The sequence below is a fragment of the Heteronotia binoei genome, chromosome 13 (assembly GCF_032191835.1).
Source record: "Heteronotia binoei isolate CCM8104 ecotype False Entrance Well chromosome 13, APGP_CSIRO_Hbin_v1, whole genome shotgun sequence".
NCBI classification, from domain to species: domain Eukaryota; kingdom Metazoa; phylum Chordata; class Lepidosauria; order Squamata; family Gekkonidae; genus Heteronotia; species Heteronotia binoei.
Window position 1 is genome coordinate 7,689,064 of NC_083235.1, and position 18,414 is coordinate 7,707,477.

The window sequence follows — 18,414 nt, forward strand, 5'->3', positions numbered from 1 at the left end:
TTTATGTTTATATCCCTGCTACCTAATCTTAAATAGCCGTCCCGACGAGGTTTCATTTATCACATCCGGCCCTCGTAAGAAACGAGTCTGACTCCTCTGCTCTAGCCAGAAAGCCCTTTTGCACACCCCGCCCCCCCCCCCCCCACGAACAATCAACCAACCAATCAAGATCTGGTTTTTCTCGGCCCACACTCCTACAGCGTCCCGAAGACGGTGATGCACTTTCTGGTGAACTACGTGAAGGACCACCTCCAGAGCGAACTCGTGGGCCAGCTGTACAAGCCGCAGCTCTTGGACACACTGCTGATGGAGTCGGAGGACATGGCCCAGCAGCGCAACGAAGCCTCCAACATGCTGAAGGTGAGGGAGGAAGGGGGCTTTTCCATTAGGGCTCGGCGAGGTCAGGAGGGGCTGGAGCTGGGAGACTTTGGGGGTGGAGCCAGGAGACTCTCCCATTCCCTCCCCCCCAAAATATATATATATATATATATATATATACATATATATAAAAACACAGCAGTGCCATTCCCCTGAATACAATCTTCATTTCCTCATCCCCCATCAGCTGGCTGCACTTTCACTAAATGAAAGTGAACACACACGCACATTCTCACAAACCCGCCAGCATAAACACAGTTTGAGACCTTGTCGAGCCTTTAGCATCCCTGGCTCAGCTGCAGCGGCGACTCCGTTTCCGGACGCTGAAAGAGCCCCGACGGGGATAGCGCAGGCTAGCTTCACCAGCAGGGTCGGCCCCGGTTAGTACTTCCACGGGAGACCACGCGGATGTCTCCGGTTGCTGATTGCAGAGGCAGCCAGTGGCCAAGCCACCTCTGTTCGTCTCTTGCTCTGACTGTGAATGGCTCGGGCTAGCCCGGGGTGGCCAAACTTGCTTAACGTAAGAGCCGCGTAGATTAAATGTCAGATGTTTGAGAGCCGCAAGACGTGCCACAGGAGGTGGCGGCGGCTACAAGCATAGCCAGTTTTAAAAGGGGATTGGATAAAAATATGGAGCAGAGGTCCATCAGTGGCTATTAGCCACAGGTTATTGTTGGAACTCTCTGTCTGGGACAGTGATGATCTGTATTCTGGGTGCTTGGGGGGGGGGGGGGCAACAGTGGTAGGGCTTCCCAGTGTCCTGGCCCCACCAGTGGACCTCCTGATGGCACTGGGGTTTTTTTTTGGCCACTGTGTGACACAGAGTGTTGACTGGAGGGGCCACTGGCCTGATCCAACATGGCTTCTCTTATGTTCTTCTGTGACACAGAGTGTTGGACTGGATGGGCCACTGATCTGATCCAACATGGCTTCTCTTATGTTCTTATGTGACGCAGAGTGTTGGACTGGATGGGCCACTGATCTGATCCAACATGGCTTCTCTTATGTTCTTATGGGACACAGCGTATTGGACTGGATGGGCCACTGGCCTGATCCAGCATGGCTTCTCTTATGTTCTTCTGTGACACAGAGTGTTGGACTGGACGGGCCACTGGCCTGATCCAGCATGGCTTCTCTTATGTTCTTAAGCATAGGAAGTTTCAAGAGGGGATTGGATCAACTTCTGGAGCAGAGGTCCATCAGTGGCTCTTAGCCACAGGGTATTGTTGGAACTCTCTGGGGCAAGCAGTGCTCTGTATTCTTGGTGCTGGGGGGGGGGGAACAGTGAGAGGATTTCTGGTTTCCTGACCCCACTGATGGACCTCCTAATGGCATTTGGGTGACACAGTGTTGGACTGGAAGGGACATTGGCGTGATCCAACATGGCTTCTCTTATGTTGGAAGGACAGAAAATAAAGGGAGAGGAGGAAGGTGGACAGAAAGCAACTTTAAATGCATTCGCCAAGCTGCCAGCTGGCTTGGCTAGGAGGGCCACACGATGTGTGTGAAAGAGCCACACGTGGCTCCCCAAGCAGCAGTTCGTCCCACTCCTGGTTTCGGAGCAGCAAGTCTTAATAATAAACAAGATGGCTCCTTTTTGGTTCTCTTGCAGGCCTTACAGAAAGCCAGCCAGACATCTCCGAGATCCGGGACACCCAGCTCTGGTGAGCAGCCTCTGCCTCTTCCAAAGACACCTTCAAAGCCCCACCGCTATTTATTTCCTCCGCCCACTTGAGTCTCTGGGGGGGCCGGCAGGGAGAGACCTGGGCTTGGGGTTTCTGCACATTCCGAGAGCCCATTTCTGCAGCCAGAGCCACCTCCTCAAGCCCGGATCACTACCTCGGACTCTCGCCGGCCGCCTCCTCCCTGCCCGGTCCTTTGTGCATATCGTCCTTCCGGGTTCACAGCTATTAAAACTGTGGCGACCTACACAGAACCGGTTCCTTCAGTTGCTGGTTTTAGACCCAGTCCTTGTTTGTGGCAGCCCCCCCCCCCGCCCCTGGTCCCGAGGGAGAGGAGGGCTTTGTGGGTCCGGTTCCTCCACCTCCCGAGATCCTGGGACGCGTCGTGGAATTATGAAATGCAACGTCGTCCGTTGTGTCTCTGTCTGAGTACCTGAACCCGAAGCTGGTTTGTGAGGGTGTGTGCGTACCTCTAGTTGAATATTTGTCTCTTTCATTCCCGTGGTGCATGGGGATGCCAGTATGGACGCTTAGTGGGAGAGAGGGCGACAGGGTGAAAGCTTACTCGGCGGGGGCCGGAGGAAGAGGGCGAGACGCCAGCTGCCTCCTTTGCACAGAGCTCCTGCTCTCACCCTCTCTCCCGAGAACCACGTGCAATAGTGCCACCGCCTGGTTGTGAAAGGGAACTGCACCGTTCTCCTGTCTGCATGCGTCTGCGAGCCAGACAGGTGCTGGGCTCGGCCGTGAACGTCACAAAATAAACACTGTCGTCGTGGCCACGTTGCGCTGTGTGTGTGTATTATTGGGTGGGGAGAGTTTCAGCATCACCTCCAGACGTTCATAAGCATATCCAGCTGTTAGGTAGATTACGAGAAGGAGGGCGGGAAGGGTTGCAGCGACACGGAGTTCTCGCGGCTTCTGATCTCCTTGTCTTCCCTTCCCCACAACAGGCGCCCTGTGCGGTAGGTGGAGCTGAGAGAGCTCTGGGAGAACTTGAAAGAACAGTTTTGAGAGAACTGTGGCTGACTCAAGGTCACCCAGATGGCTGCACGTGAAGGAGGAGTGGGGAACCAAACTCTGTGCTCCAGATTAGAATCCAGGAGCCAGTTTGGTGTAGTCGTGAAGTGCGCATATTCTTATCTGGGAGAACCGGGTTTGATTCCCCATTCCTCCACTTGCAGCTGCTGGAATGTTCTTGGCTCAGCCATAAGTTCTCTCAAAGCTGTTCTGCTCAAGAGCAGTTTCTGTCAGAGCTCCCTCAGCCCCACCTACCTCACAGGGTGTCTGTTGTTGGGAGGGAAGGGAAAGGAGATTGTAAACTGCTCTGAGACTCCTTTGGGGAGTGAAGAGCGGGATAGAAATCCTATCTCTTCTCTCTCCTCCCTCCTTCCCTCCCTCCTTGAGAGCCAGTTTGGTGTAGTGGTGAAGTGCAGTCTCTCTTATCTGGGAGAACCGGATTTGATTCCCCACTCCTCCACTTGCAGCTCCTGGAATGGCCTTGGGTCAGCCATAGCTTTAAGTGTGCTGACTATTATCTGGGAGAATCGGGTTTGATTCCCCACTCCTCCACTTGCAGCTGCTGGCGTGGCCTTGGGTCAGCCAGAGCTCTCATAGGACTTGTCCTTGAAAGGGCAGCTTCTGTCAGAGCTCTCTCAGCCCCACCCACCTCGCAGGCTGTCTGTTGTGGGGGAGGACGAGAAAGGAGATTGGAGGGCGGGATATGAATCCAATATCATCTTCTTCTTCACCAGTGCACCAAACTGGCTCTCAGACAGACACACGCGAGGGCAAAATACACGTACGCCTGAACAACTCTCGAGTATGTGTGTGTGTTTATTTTCCTACCTGGTCGCTTTCCTATCCTTTGACTCTCCCCACCACCTCCGCCAGCCCCCGCGCCCAGCACTGGAGCCAAAGAACACACCAGACACAGTCTCTTGTTCACACAGCAAGGACAGTTAGTCAATTTATGAAGCGTCAAATATACAGTTTCTTATGTACAAAGTGGACCAGTTTTTTTTTTCTTTTTCTGGGGGGGGGGGTGGGGGCAGTGGGAGAAAGGACAAGGAACCAAAAATACAGTCAAGTTTGGAGACTTCTAGCCCTGAGCTCCAGGGGGCGAGGCGGCGGGGCCCGCGAGTGGGGCGGCCCCCCTCCTCCTGCCCACAGAGGCCGATATTTATAATATATAAGTATATACACGGGAATCTCTGTACAGCAACATACCCGACACAGGAAATGCAGTGCAGGGTGGGGGGACAAAGTGCATGCTAGCATCAGGGCGGGGGGGGGGGAAGACCTGGCAGAAAGGAAGGGGGGAGTGGTGGAGGAAGCCCAGGTCAGGTGCTGGGGGTGGGGAGAATAGGAGGAACTTCAGCTAAACCGTCCCTTTGAAACGACAGACCGGATTCCGGGATCCCCTGGCAGGCTGAGGAAGGTGAAGAAACCGAGGCCTAGAACTCGGAAGTCCGGGCGTGGAAACAGTCATGAGTTCCCAGAACAGGCAATCGGTTCCTCCTCCCCCCGCCCCCTTTTTAAATGTTCCCTGCCACCACAATCTCAAAGGGTTTTGCCCTGAGCCTCCTCTCTTCAGAGTGGATGTTCCTAAACTGATGAGACACACGAGAACGAAACCGGGAAACCAGATAGTGCCCGTGTGTGGGCCATAAAAGAAAGCTGGGAGGCTCTGGCGGATTGGAAGGAAGCTGCCTCCTGAAGCATCCTTGCGGCACTGGGGCACAGTGCAGCGACACAGAAGAGGCTGCCGCAACTCTGTATGACTCGCTGAGCGGGCACTTTTTATTAAAAACATTCTCTCATTCTGCCAGAAGTAGTTTGGGAAACACTGCTTTTAAAATGCATTAAAAATAAACTTTCATTCCCTCCCAAATCAGTAACAATAATGTCTTTTAAAACCCAAAGCAGCCTTGGAAACAAAAATTGAGGACCCCCCCCCCCGCCTTACAGACTGCCTCTGAATAGCCAGGACGGGGGCTGGCTGGTCAGGTAAGGTAACGCCTGTGGATTGAGGAGGTGGAAGGGTTAGCCTGCCTGAGCCCATGGGGTGGGGTTGGGTTCAAGAGAGCCCGTCTTTTTTCTAGAGGAAAAGGAATCAGGAATAAAGTGCATCTCAGCTCAGGAACCAAGGGGAAAAGGAGTTAGGGTGGAAGGGGTTTCACAGCTGCTCCCACATGGACAAACAGAGGGCGAGGAAAAGAGTCATGGCTGGATCAATCCCGCCCGCCGCTCCTTTCTCCGGCTCAGAGGATGAAGGTCATCGAAGAGGCAAACAGCTCGCCCCCCCCCCTTCATTGGTTCAGTGCAAACCCCGGAGCGGGAGGGGCAGGTGGGTGGGGAGCGGGATAAGAATAGCCCTTTATGAACAAGAACCCGGAGGGCAAGAGAGAGCCCCCTTCCCCGCCTCCCCCTTTCTGCAAGAATATTTAGGACCTAACCCCACCCTCCACCTTCCCGGCCCCTTCTCCTTCTCCTTAATGTAAACAGCAGCTCATCGCAAGCGTGCAAATTAAAAAGGGAAGGCCTCTCGTCTCCCCACCCCACACCGCTAGGGAACGGAGGTGTTACCCCCTCCCCAGTTGCTCTCCAGAAGGAACAAGGCAACAAGTGTGTGGGGGGGGTTCAAGAAAGGCAGAGGGGGGAGAGGCTACGGTGTATTTTAGATTACAAAATACTCTCTTCCAAAATGGGGGGTGGGGAATCCTTCTTGGTCCTCACGGGGGATGGGGGGATATTTCGTGCTGGAGGCATCCAGAAAGCCAAACACCAAACATGCAAGCGGCTTGAAGAGGGAGTTCACTTGCCCAGGTGTTCACTTGCCCCCCCTCCCTCTGGAGAGCATGGCGAAGAGGGGGTGCCTTTGGAGATGCAAGGCTCTGCCCGCAGATGCCAAGTGGAAGGGAGGAGTGCCATGCAGAACAGGAACACCCGGGCAAGGCTCTCGCACTCGAGCCAAAACATCTGCACGACCGTCAAAGCCGGCAACCGCTAGGCAGGGAAAAGGGAATCTGTCTCCTCTCCCTGCTGTTTCATGCAACCTCGCGATAATGTGCCGAACGAAGGCAAAGCTGGCCGACAATTTTCGCTGCCGAACAGCCGCCGGGTGGTGGCGGCGGCGGAAGGGGAAAGGCGTAGTCGGCGCTGCTGCGACATCTCTTTCCCCTTCGAGCCCGCTCTCCCCAGTCATTTTTTGTCCCAGGTCCAGCTGGGGGAGGAGTGACTTTGGAGAGGAGGGGGGGAGGGAAAGGCTAAATATTAACCCTCTCCCGGCTGCTCCTCTGGAGACCGTTCTTTTCTCCTGCCACCGAGCAGCTGTTCGTGGGCCTTCCCAGCCTTGATCGTCAGAATCTCTAAACTTGGCCCTGAGTTCTTGCGACTTCTTTCCTGCCGGTCGAACGCAAAGCAGGGACTCCAGGAGGAAGCAGAGGGAACGCGCTCCATACCGAGTCCCCTGGATGTGGGCAACTCCTTTCGCTATAAGCCCAACCCCCCCGAAAAATTTTTCACGCAGCATGATGACATCACACGGGGGGCGGGTGACATCATCACGTCAGTTGCAAAAATCGTCATTGTCTCTGGGTGCTGAGGGGCCGGGGCCGATCCCTCAGCACCCAGACACGACGCAGGGCTTTCAGTCCTTGGCGCTTTCCGAGTTTGGAGAGCGTTGAGGCCTGAAATTGCCGTCGTTTCTGGGTGCTGAGGGGCCGGGGAAGTTTCTCCGACCCCTCCGCACCCAGAAGCAATGTGCCCCCCAAGGGCTGGTGCTCCAGGCAATTGGCTAATGGACGTACCGGCTCTGGCTACAAGGAAGAGAGCAGAAAGATGGTGCCTGCAGGTGACCTGGAACGTCCTCGGTGTGTGGGAGAGGTGCCCCGTTCTCCCACCATGCAAACAGCCTGCTTTGCAGCTCTCTCTCTCTCTCTCTGCATAGCCAAGAATGATGGCCTTCCCTCTGGGTCTCCATTCAAGTTGGGGATGGCCCAGGAAACAGCTTTCATGGCCAAGGCTTGCTCCTGCAATTGAGGGACAGCTTAGTGACCGTTGACTCAAAAAGTAAAAAAAAAAACGCATCCACAGCAGCTCAGATCCCACGCAGCCTTTTGGCTGTGGGAGGACTCAGTGGGGAATGGGCCAGAGCTCTGGCTCATGGAAGGCCCAGCCTGCCAAGCTGAATCGCGGGGGCAGGCCTGGCTTCATCGACACAACTCCAGGGGAATCCGAGAAGCGCGACACACTTCCTATCCGGCCCAGGAAGGAATTCAGGGCAGGACCAAAACCGGCTGGTTTTCTCCTACCTGGAAGCTTGGAATGAGACGTTGGAGGGATGGGAAATGCATACCCCCGTACTCTCCGGCTTTGTTTGCGACATTCACGCTACCTGAGTTCATGGACAAAGAAGCTCCGAATAAAACGGGGGCAATCGGATAACTGGAAAAAGTTGTTCAGGATCAAAAGAAAACCGAGCGGGCTTTCTTTGGCGCTCGTCAGAAAAGGATGCCCGCTCTGTAAACGAGATGCATGGAAGTTAGCCCCTCCTTGACGAAGGACCCTTCGTCCCATGCAGACGAGTACAATTCCTACCACAAAAGAATTGGCCGGCAGACGAGGGGCCCTCCTTCGTGCCAGAGACACCCCGGGAAAATGCGAGCGAGCAAAGGTGCTGAATCCAGCCTACGGTTCTCTTGGCTCGTTCAAGACTTCCAAAGGACGCATGCCTCTAGCCTCTACATGCTGCTTCACACAAACGACGAGTGGCATGCTGTGACTGTTCCTGGACTGTACCGTTTCAGACCGGGGCGGCCGGGGGAATGCAGAACTGCAATAGCATCGGGGAGGCTGTGTTATAATGGTTCACCCCAGCGTCTGCTTGTCTGCGTGCGCAGAGATGCAGTCGATGGGATCCCCCCCCCTCCAATCTGTAACTATTTAGTCCAGGACCAGTTTTACCACCTTGCAGAGTGTTCATGCGAGCCAGGATCTATGCACTCTGGTCCTACACCAATTCCCATCGCCAGCGCATTGAACAAATGGCCCAAGCGGGGAAATTCTGTGTACGAGAGGGACACTCCTTAGCCGGCGCACGTCGAAAAGAGTGTTTTTTTGCACCCATTCTTTTTTCTAAAAACAAAAATCCTGCTTTTGCCCAGCAACACTGTCCATACGCATCTTCCGACCAGAATGGAAGAAAGGCGGGTTGGGGCCCCCCACACGTCAAAGCCCAAACGTGACACTGGCGCCCCCCTCAGGTCACGACCGACGTCGCAGGTCCGAAGGTCTTCCTTTTGGAGCCGCTCCCAGAGATGCCCCCTCTCAGTCCTGATCCTAAGAAAAGAGGGATGGGACGTGGTGTGGGGAGGAGGAAGGGGTATAATGCGCATAAAAGTCTAGACACCCTCCTGACCCCCCAGCCCTGCCCTGCCGCATCAACTGGGAGGGGGGGTCGGGGGGAGTCCCCTAGTTCTATTATTTATATATTTATAAACTATATTCCCCCCCCCCCAATCGCAGTGTTGTTCCTTCCTCACACAACGGTGCTGATTCTGTTGACTGGTTTCTGTTTGGGGTTTGGGGGCCCTTGAGAAGGCATGGCTTGGGGCCCCCCCTGATGCATGGGGATGTGCTGGGGCAGCGGGGAGGTGGGGGCTGCGGGGGAGTGGGGGCTGAGGGGCGTGTGAGGTGATGGTGGTGGAAGCGGAGGGTAGGAGGGGTGAGGGGGGATGGGCGAATGAGGCGGCACCATGGGGGGTGGCCCGTGGTGCTGTGGGGGAGGGTGGCCGTGGTGCACGGGGTATGGCCCCATGCCAGAAGGCGGAGGGGGTCGCTGCAGGAGCTGCGGGGGGTGGTGGCTGAAGATAAAGTGCTTTGGAGCCTGCGGCCTGTGCAGGGTGTGTTGCCCGGGGGGCCCCGGCTGATGCAACTGTTGTGGATAGGTGTGGGCGAGGGTGTGCTGGGGGGCCGGGCTATAGAGGGGCAACGGTGAGGTGGGCTGGCGCCCGTGGGGGAAAGGCGGGTGTTGGGAGGCGGCCGCGGCCATCTGGTGGGCACGTTTCTGCTGGCTGGGGCGGCCCAGGGTGTAGTGGTGGTGGGGCTGTGGGGTGGGGAAGGCTGGGACGGCTTGCTTCTGGGGCGGGGCTGAGAGCGGGGGCTGCTGGGAGTAGTGGAAGCGCTGCACCTGAGGCGGCAAGGGGTTGGAGGGCAGTGCGAGAGGGGGCGGCGGCGGGGCCGGCTGGGGTGGCGGCGGGGGCTGCTGGGGGTAGGGCGGCGGGGGCTGGGCCGACGGGCCGTGGCAGTACTGAGCATGGAGGGCCTGCAGCTTGGACTGGCTCCCGTCAGGCAGGGAAGGGTGGCTATGGTGGGGGTGGTGCTGGGGTAGGTGGTGGTGGGAGGACGAAGCAGACGACGAGGAGGCCGAGGCCTGGCTGGGGGGCGTCTGGAAGGGCCCCTTCCCGCGCTTGCTGCCAAAGAGGGAGCCCAGGAACGATGAGGAGTTGGAGGGGGGTCGAGGCTGGGGCTTGTACTCCTCAGGAGGAGGAGGAGGAGGCCCTCTCTGGTGGGGCCGTGGGCTGCTAATAATAGACCCCTGGAAGGAATAGCAAAAGTGAGGGAGGGGGAGGATGAAAAGAGGGGAGAGAAAAGGACAAGACAGACAGAGAGAGAGAGGTGGGGCGTCAGACCGTTGGCTTTGCAAAATAACCTTCTCTGTGTGGATTTAGGACTGCCCTAAAAGTTCCCACGGGCTGAAAACGACTCCTGTTTGTCTCCTGGCCTCTATTAGAAAGCAAGGCATGCTGGGAAAATCTGGCCCACTCTCCCTGGCCAAGCAGGCCGATACCACCTCCTTGGAAGTCCTGTTCAAATGCCACGAACAGAGGTGGAGGTGGGGAGAGGAGGCGGACATAAAAGCAAAGAAAGAACAGACAGGCTTGCAAGGCAGAGAGAAGAGGAAGGGGCCGCGGTGACCCCCGTCCACATGCACCCCTCCCAGCCCCAATCCCCCCACACTTGGCTTCTTTTGCAACCAGCCCCACTTACTTCGATGGTGCTGTCCAACGATCCCACGCTGTTACGGCGGCCCCGCTTGCCTGCAATAGAGCAGGGGTTAGCGAGACCTGAATCCCACCCCCCTCCCCTTTGAGGCGGCCTTCGGGCTTGTCAAGGGGAGACCCGTGACCAAGAGAAGGCGGCCTCTCTGCCCCATCCCGCCCCAAAAGTAAAGCAACAGAGCAAAAGCAGAGTTAACAGAGGACAGAGGGGAAGTAACAGAGAGTGCGTCTCGCCCGTTCTGTTCCCGTCTGATGCGGTGTGAGGGTGTTACGTTAGGTACGAAGCAGGCCTGCAAACCGGCCGGAGACCGAGCATGCATTTGTTTCTGCCCATTTTTCGAACCCAAACTTCCCCCAGCACAGAATGCACAGACTGATTCTTCCTGACTCCACCTAATGTGCTTATGCAGAATTAAGAAAGGGACCATCCCTTCCTTTGCCAACTTAGCCCAACTCTCACAATGCTAAATTATGCAGCTGCGAGTGAATATTCCTGACTAAAAGAGAGACGCGACAGAACGAGAGCTGGGGTGGACTTATGTGGCTTTGATTAACTCCAGAAACGTTTCTTCGGAAGTGGAATTATTTTAAAAATCTGCATCGACCGAAATATCTCTGTGAAGGACGCAGCTGATACGGGACAGGGGGCATTCGATCTCTGCATGCTCTCGTTTGCAAGAATTCCCCACAAGTAGAAAAACAAGCTAGGGAGAAGGGTTCAAGCCAGACTTCTCCCTGACACACTGTTTTTCTAAACGTGAGGGGTTTTCTCCAATTTGTTTTTCAGTGGAGCATTCAAAGAAGCAGCTTTTATGAGCCTGAACTGATCTAGAAATGGCCTGGCCGCTTGATCTAATGAGCGTATAAGGCTGGCCCAAATTTGTGAATCTGGAGGATTCTGAAATTGCCCCCCTCAGCGCCAAAATGGAGCCCAGAACGGGTGCCGATATCAATCTGCCCGGTGCACACAGAGGTCTCGCGCAAGTTGAGAGGTTCAAGGACATCCTGATCTACGAGTCGTATCGGACGTCGCCGGTCATGCCAGGCAAAACAAAGGACCTCCGAGTCTTGCCACAAATCCCAGCTCGTGCTGCGTTGTGCGGCATTCCCTTTTAAAGGCAGGTCATGGTTTTTTAAATGGGCATTGGCCCTGAAATCGTCCTTCCTCATGCCTGCATCTACCAGCCTCCCCACCAGTTTTGTCCCATCCTGGGGCCGTGGAAAGATCTCAGTGTCCTGATGCTCAGCCCCTCACCAGCGTCGGAGAGATCGCGGAGGGAACTGCTGAGAGCACTGCGTTTCAGGCCTTCCCCCACGGTGTAGGCGTCTTCCAGGCTGGTCCGAGTCAACGTCCCGTTCACCGTGTCCTTGGGCCCGGAGGAAGGAGAGGCGTTGGGGCGCATCACCCCTTTCTGCTTTTCTAGCTCCGCTGTAGATGGGAGAGAGGGAGGGAAAAAAAGCAATGGAGCTATTTTCCACTCTGTACTTGTTGTCTCTCAGCCTTGGCTCACACATGCAGTCTGTTTGAGCCACGGGAAGCCTGAATTTTACGCTCGGAAACGAGCAGTGAAAATGGCGGCTGGTGACGGGGTCTAACTGAAAATGCTGTGTCACTAATCCCTGCCCTCTGACTGCCGGAGGCCGGCCCAACGTCTCCGGATGATTCCGCAAGCCACCTAACACCCACTCCCTGCCCGAAACGTGCGCTTTTCTTCTCGGTCTGTCCCCTTTCTGCCTTCCCTTATCAAACACTCCTCATTCCAGGTCGCCAACCTTTCTGTCCAAAGATGGAGTAGTAATACTGCCTGGCAGTGCCTTTAAGAACATGAGAGGAACCTTGCTGGATCAGACCAGTGGTCCATCTAGTCCAGCATCCTGTTTCATCCTGTTCCCCACCGGTCGCCCCGGAAGGCCAACCAACAGGGCACAGAGTTCAAGGTCTTCTCATTGCCTCCTTGCATTGGGTTTCATAGGTTTACTCCCTCTAAATATGGAGGTCTTGTTGACTCACCGTGGCTAGTAGTCGCCAATAGAGCTACCCTGCGTGAACCTGCCAAACCCCCTATGAAAGCCACCATCGTTTGTGGTCACCGGTACATCCATAGGCAGTAAATTCTACAGCTTAATTACTTCAGGATTGAAGGACATCTGTTGATCCAGCAGAAGCACAGACCCGCCTGACTAAATTTAGCGTATCACCAACTGAAGCATTCCTGATCCACAAATCTTTTTTTGGGAGACAGGGGGATTCCATACTGCCTGGCAGCCAGAGACAGAATCATAGAGCTGGAAGGGACTTCCAGGGTCACCTAGCCCACCTCCCTGCACAATGCAGGAAACTCACAAACACCTCCCCCTAAATTCACAGGATCCTCATTGCGGTCAGAGGGCCATCTAGCCCCTGTTGAAAAACCTCCAAGGAAGGAGAGCCCACCACCTCCCAAGGAGGAAGCCTGTTCCACTGAGGAACCACTCTAAACTCACAAACACCTCCCCCTAAATTCACAGGATCTTCATGGCTGTCAGATGGCCATCTAGCCTCTGTTGAAAAACCTCCAAGGAAGGAGAGCCCACCACCTCCCGAGGAAGCCTGTTCCACTGAGGAACCACTCTAAACTCACCAACACCTCCCCCTAAATTCACAGGATCTTCATGGCTGTCAGATGGCCATCTAGCCTCTGTTGAAAAACCTCCAAGGAAGGAGAGCCCACCACCTCCCGAGGAGGAAGCCTGTTCCACTGAGGGACCGCTCTAAACTCACAAACACCTCCCCCTAAATTCACAGGATCTTCATGGCTGTCAGATGGCCATCTAGCCTCTGTTGAAAAACCTCCAAGGAAGGAGAGCCCACCACCTCCCGAGGAAGCCTGTTCCACTGAGGAACCACTCTAAACTCACAAACACCTCCCCCTAAATTCACAGGATCTTCATGGCTGTCAGATGGCCATCTAGCCTCTGTTGAAAAACCTCCAAGGAAGGAGAGCCCACCACCTCCCGAGGAGGAAGCCTGTTCTACTGAGGGACCGCTCTAAACTCACAAACACCTCCCCCTAAATTCACAGGATCTTCATTGCTGTCAGATGGCCATCTAGCCTCTGTTGAAAAACCTCCAAGGAAGGAGAGCCCACCACCTCCCGAGGAGGAAGCCTGTTCCACTGAGGAACCACTCTAAACTCACAAACACCTCCCCCTAAATTCACAGGATCTTCACTGCTGTCAGATGGCCATCCAGCCTCTGTTGCAAAACCTCCAAGGAAGGAGAGCCCACCACCTCCCGAGGAAGCCTGTTCCACTGAGGAACTGCTCTAAACTCACAAATCCCTCCCCCTAAATTCACAGGATCCTCATTGCGGTCAGAGGGCCATCTAGCCTCTGTTGAAAAACCTCCAAGGAAGGAGAGCCCACCACCTCCTGAGGAAGCCTGTTCCACTGAGGAACCGCTCTCATGGTCAGGAAGTGCTTCCTAACGTTGAGTCGGAAACTCTTCTGATTTAATTTGAACCCATTGGTTCTGGTCCTACCTTCTGGGGCCACAGAAAACAATTCCACCCCATCCTCTCTATGACAGCCCTTCAAGGACTTGATGGTGATCCTATCACCTCTCAGCTGCCTCTTCTCCAGGCTAAACATGCTCAGCTCCTTCAGTCTTTTTTCATAGGACTTGGTCTCCAGACCCCTCACCATCTTCGTCACCCTCCTCTGATCCCGTTCCAGCTTGTCTATATCCTTCTGGATATAGATGGATGGAATCCTACAGAAGCTGGCGATCATAGTCAGAACCCAATACTGCCAGACTGGACTGAGACAGCGCAAATAGTTTTAAATTGATAAGTGAATTATGGTTTTATATGTTTTATGGAATTGATTGTTTTTATGATGTTGTAAGCCGCCCTGAGTCCGCTTGCGGAGAGGGCGGGATACAAATGTAAAGTAATAAATAATAAATAAACAACTCAAATTGGAAAGCAAGGAGCGCTGGTGTTTTTGTCCATATTTGTGGTCCTATATCCTGCATTCTAACCCTGCCTCAGCTGTAGAACTTGATTTGCATACAGTAGTGTCTTACTTAGACAACACCAAGTCCCCGCCTCCCTTCCCTACTTTCTGCCCCCTCCACGCTTGCAGTACGCCTCCCTGACCACTCACATTCCACCCGATACTTCTCCATCTCTTGGACCTCTGCAATGGATTCCCGCAAGTCGCTGGTAAACCGTAGCCGGTCCTGAAGACTGGGGGCGTTGAAGATGATCAGGACTTTCCTTTCACCGCCGGGGACGGCCGAGAGGAGCTTGATCCCAAATTGGTAATCTGGGCAAGGGATAGAATCATAGAATCGTAGAGTTCGAAGGGACCTACAGGGTCATCTAGTCCAACCCCCTGCACAAGACAGGAAACTCACAAACACTTCCCCCTAAATTCACAGGATCCTCATTGCTGTGAGATGGCCATCTAGCCTCTGTTTCAAAACCTCCAAGGAAGGAGAGCCCACCACCTCCCGAGGAAGCCTGTTCCACTGAGGAATCGCTCTAACCGTCAGGAAGTTTTTCCTAATGTTGAGCCGGAAACTCTTTTGATTTAATTTCAACCCATTGGTTCTTGTCCTATCTTCTGGGGCCACAGAAAACAATTCCACACCCTCCTCTATATGACAGCCCTTCAAGTACCTAAAGATGGTGATCATATCACCTCTCAGCCACCTCCTCTCCAGGCTAAACATGCCCAGCTCCTTCAACCTTTCCTTATAGGACTTGGTCTCCAGACCCCTCACCATCTTCATCGCCCTCCTCTGGACCCGTTCCAACTTGTCTATATCTTTCTTAAAATGTGGTGTCCAAATCTGAACACAAGACTCCAGGTGAGGTCTTCCCAGAGCAGAGTAAAGCGATACCATCACATCGCCTAATCTGGACACTATACTTCTGTTGATACAGCCCAAAATTGCATTTGCCTTTTTAGCCACTGCATCACACTGTTGATTCATGTTCAGCGTATGATCCACTAAGACCCCTAGATCCTTTTCGCACATACTACTGTTAAGACAAGTCTCCCATCCTATAACCATGCATTGGATTTTTCCTACCAAAATGCAGAATTACTTAAATGCAGAACAGAATAAGATGGTGGGTGACTGTGGGCTCGTTCCCATTTGAGGTGGGTGATGATATGGGGGACGGTAGGGGTCATGGGCCAAAGCAGTGGGGCTTTTCTGAGGCAAGGCAGGAGGTCATAGTGCAAAGGTCCCCAACACGGGCAGGCGTCTTTGGAATTCTGACATAGCACGGTACGGGCATCCACAAAATGGCTGCCGCAAAAGGGGTGTGAGAAGTTCAGTGCATCTCAGTGGTGCAGCTATAGCACTATAGTGCTTTGCCTTAGAATATTAAAAATTCTGAGGAAGACTGCCTGACGAAAAAGGGTGGTGGATGGGAAAGCAACATCATAGGAAGTGTTACGGATATTTTAAACTGCACAACACAGCGATTCAGAAGGGCAGTGAAGGGGTTGAAAACAAAAGGTGCTGTTTCCCTCAAAAGCAGCTCAACCACGCTTTGCTAAGCAGGTCAGCATGAAGAAGTAAATAATTCCCACTAGCAGCCCGTTAATAAAATGGGTCTGTCTGAAATGACAGGAAAACCCCCCCATCAGCAACCAGTTACTAAAATGGAATACAAAGGCAGTTTGAAGACGGTCTTATGTGACTGACAGTAAGCTGTGGCAGCCATTTTATGTCATGGTCTGCCTTCTGTGGCAGCCATATTGTGGATGCCCATACCATGCTGTGTCAGAATTCCAAAGGTGCTTGCCCGTTCAAAAAGCCTGAGGGACCCACCCTAGAGGGCCTCTGACCTTCCGTCTGACAGAGAAGGTGGGGCCACAGTAAGCTGTGGCAGCCATTTTATGTCATGCTCTACCTTCTGCGGCAGCCATTTTGTGGATGCCCATACCGTGCTATGTCAGAATTCCAAAGGTGCTTGCCCGTTCAAAAAGCCTGAGGGACCCACCCTAGAGAGCCTCTGACCTTCCGTCTGACAGAGAAGGAGGGGCCACACTAAGCTGTGGCAGCCATTTTATGTCATGCTTTACCTTCTGCGGCAGCCATTTTGTGGATGCCCATACTGTGCTATGTCAGAATTCCAAAGGTGCCTGCCAGTTTGAAAAGCCTGAGGAACCCACCCTAGAGTGGCTCTGACCTTTTGTCTGACAGAGAAGGAGGGGCCAGGTGCTACTGAGGCAGACAGATCGAAGAGGGGTCTACTTTAAGGACCCAGGAGCGTGAGACGGGGGGGACAGGGCGGCCAATGTGTACAGTACGGCTCTGTCTGAGCACAGAAGCCTGACCAGGAACAGAGCGGGGGGCAAACGATGCACCCCTCAACACCTCTGTGTCTACCGCGGGGACACTCACAGGAATTCTGGAAGAGCTGCAACTGCATCTCGACGAGGGGGAAGCTCTGACGGAAACTGTAGGTCACGAGGATCTTCTTCTTCTGGAATATCTTCGTGACCTGAAATATTGTCAGAGAACGAAGAGACGAGAGGATCAACAAGGATCAGAAAGACAGCCTGGTCTCCCCCCAGCAGTGCTATCGCCACCAGTCTTCCCTCTAAGCTGAGTTAGCGTGAGCTAGCTGACAGTTTTTTAGCCTCCAGCTCACACCTTTTTGTCTTAGCTCAGGAAGGATGACCCCAGAGCGTGCTAATTGATGCCGGAGCTCACCACTTTAATGCCGGTAGCTCACAAAGTAGAATTTTTGCTCACAACACTCTGCAGCTTAGAGGGAACATTGAACTCAATGGGCTGGATTCCTGTTTCTCCTAGATCCTGTTTCTCCTTCCTCTCCTCAACAGTAAACTGGTCCTACTGGATTTCATTTGATATCCAAAGAGATCCGCTTCTGGGTGCTGGAAGACGATGGTCCAAACGGCACAGTAAATCATGGACACCCTTTTTATGTTGGCTGACTGCCAGTTCCCAGGCTTCATCAACACAGGAAGCAACTGTGTTTTATACAGCCTATGCAATTATGTGATTTATACAGCCTATGCAATTTTCCCCCTCTACAGATGTGGAATCTGGCCATACACACACACACATTTGTGTGTGTGTGTGTGTGTCTGTCTATCTATCAGGTAGGTGGGGCTGAGAAAGCATTTTACAGCAGCTGCCCTTTCAAGGACAACTCCTATGAAAGCTGTGGCTGACCCAAGGCCACTCCAGCAGCTGCAGGTGGAGGAGTAGGGAATCAAACCCAGTTCTCCCAGATAAGAGTCTGCGCACTTAACCACTACACCAAACAAGCAGACTCTAATCTTGAGAACTGGGGTTGATTCCCCACTTCTTCACACGCAGCTGCTGATGTGACCTTGGGTCAATCATTTTTAAAAACTGTTTTGTCTTACTCCTCCCCGCAAGAGCATAAGGGGTGACGAAAAAGAAATTCAACCTCTGAATGCTACCGGACTACCTGAGCTGGTTCAACCTCTGAATGCTACCGGACTACCTGAGTTGGTTGCTGCCTGTCTGATTTTCACCTTTAATCCAGGCTTGTCAAAACACAGCAGTTGGCACCAGGGGAGGTCACTTCCTGCTCACTCCCAGAGTGCTCTACCGACCCTTCCCTGCTCCTTCCTTACCACTAACAGGTCGTTGAAGAGGAAGACCTCCCTTTGGTGCAGCCCAAGCCTCTGGGGCCTGTTTGGATCGGGGACCTCGTAGAGCTGGCAGCAGCAAACCAGGCGCCTGTGGGGCAGTGAGAGGACCTGGGTAGGGTAAACGGGAAGATCATGTTGAAAGCGAACCGAAAAAGAAGGCAAGCCCCGAGCGAGTCCCAGATCCTCTCCCCCTTTCCCAAAGGCCTCTTCCGCTCACCGGCTTTTTGCCCACAATCATCCGCTCGACTGCTTGGACCTGAGAGACGTGGTCATCGTTGGTGCGCAACTCCCGGCTCTGAATCCGCTGGTAGATCCCAACTAACAGGTCGCGGGGGATGTCTTCTCCGTTATCCACCCCTGGGGAGGAAGCGGAAACAAAGAGGTTGCGAAGAGAGCAGAGGCCAAACCTAAAACCGTAACCGTTGATTTCAAGAGAGAGAACTTTACAAAAACGAGGGAAATAGTATTAAAGAGACTGAAGGAGAAACGGAAGAGAATCAAGTCCCCGGGACAGGAGTGGCCAAACTTACTTAATGTAAGAGTCACACAGAATAAATGTCAGATGTTTGAGAACTGCAAGATGGAGGGGGGGGGGAGGAAGGAACAGGCTTCCTCCTCGGGAGGTGGTGGGCTCTCCTTCC

General features: G+C 53.8%; 2 protein-coding genes across 6 annotated transcripts in view; one reads left to right on the forward strand and one right to left on the reverse strand.

Moving 5' to 3' along the window:
• LOC132581483 (dynamin-1-like protein) overlaps positions 1-2,839 on the forward strand; it is a 45,561-nt gene extending 42,722 nt beyond the window's left edge. The window contains 3 exon segments of the mRNA XM_060252736.1: positions 201-360; positions 1,991-2,009; positions 2,012-2,839. Of these exon segments, the coding sequence (XP_060108719.1) occupies positions 201-360; positions 1,991-2,009; positions 2,012-2,046 (214 nt within the window). The 3' untranslated portion in view covers positions 2,047-2,839.
• A 5,368-nt stretch (positions 2,840-8,207) lies between these two features.
• The window catches only part of IQSEC2 (IQ motif and Sec7 domain ArfGEF 2), a 368,004-nt gene continuing 357,797 nt past the window's right edge, over positions 8,208-18,414 (reverse strand). For 3 of the 5 annotated variants that reach the window (XM_060251901.1, XM_060251902.1, XM_060251900.1), the window contains 7 exons: positions 17,991-18,130; positions 17,756-17,881; positions 16,527-16,626; positions 14,267-14,428; positions 11,376-11,549; positions 10,110-10,159; positions 8,216-9,657 (listed from right to left, as the gene is read on the reverse strand). In XM_060251901.1, coding sequence (XP_060107884.1) covers positions 8,599-9,657; positions 10,110-10,159; positions 11,376-11,549; positions 14,267-14,428; positions 16,527-16,626; positions 17,756-17,881; positions 17,991-18,130 — 1,811 coding nt within the window. In that variant the 3' untranslated portion in view covers positions 8,216-8,598. Of the gene's footprint in view, positions 9,658-10,096; positions 10,160-11,375; positions 11,550-14,266; positions 14,429-16,526; positions 16,627-17,755; positions 17,882-17,990; positions 18,131-18,414 lie in introns of all 5 variants that reach the window. The other 2 variants (XM_060251903.1, XM_060251904.1) reach the window with 2 other exon arrangements.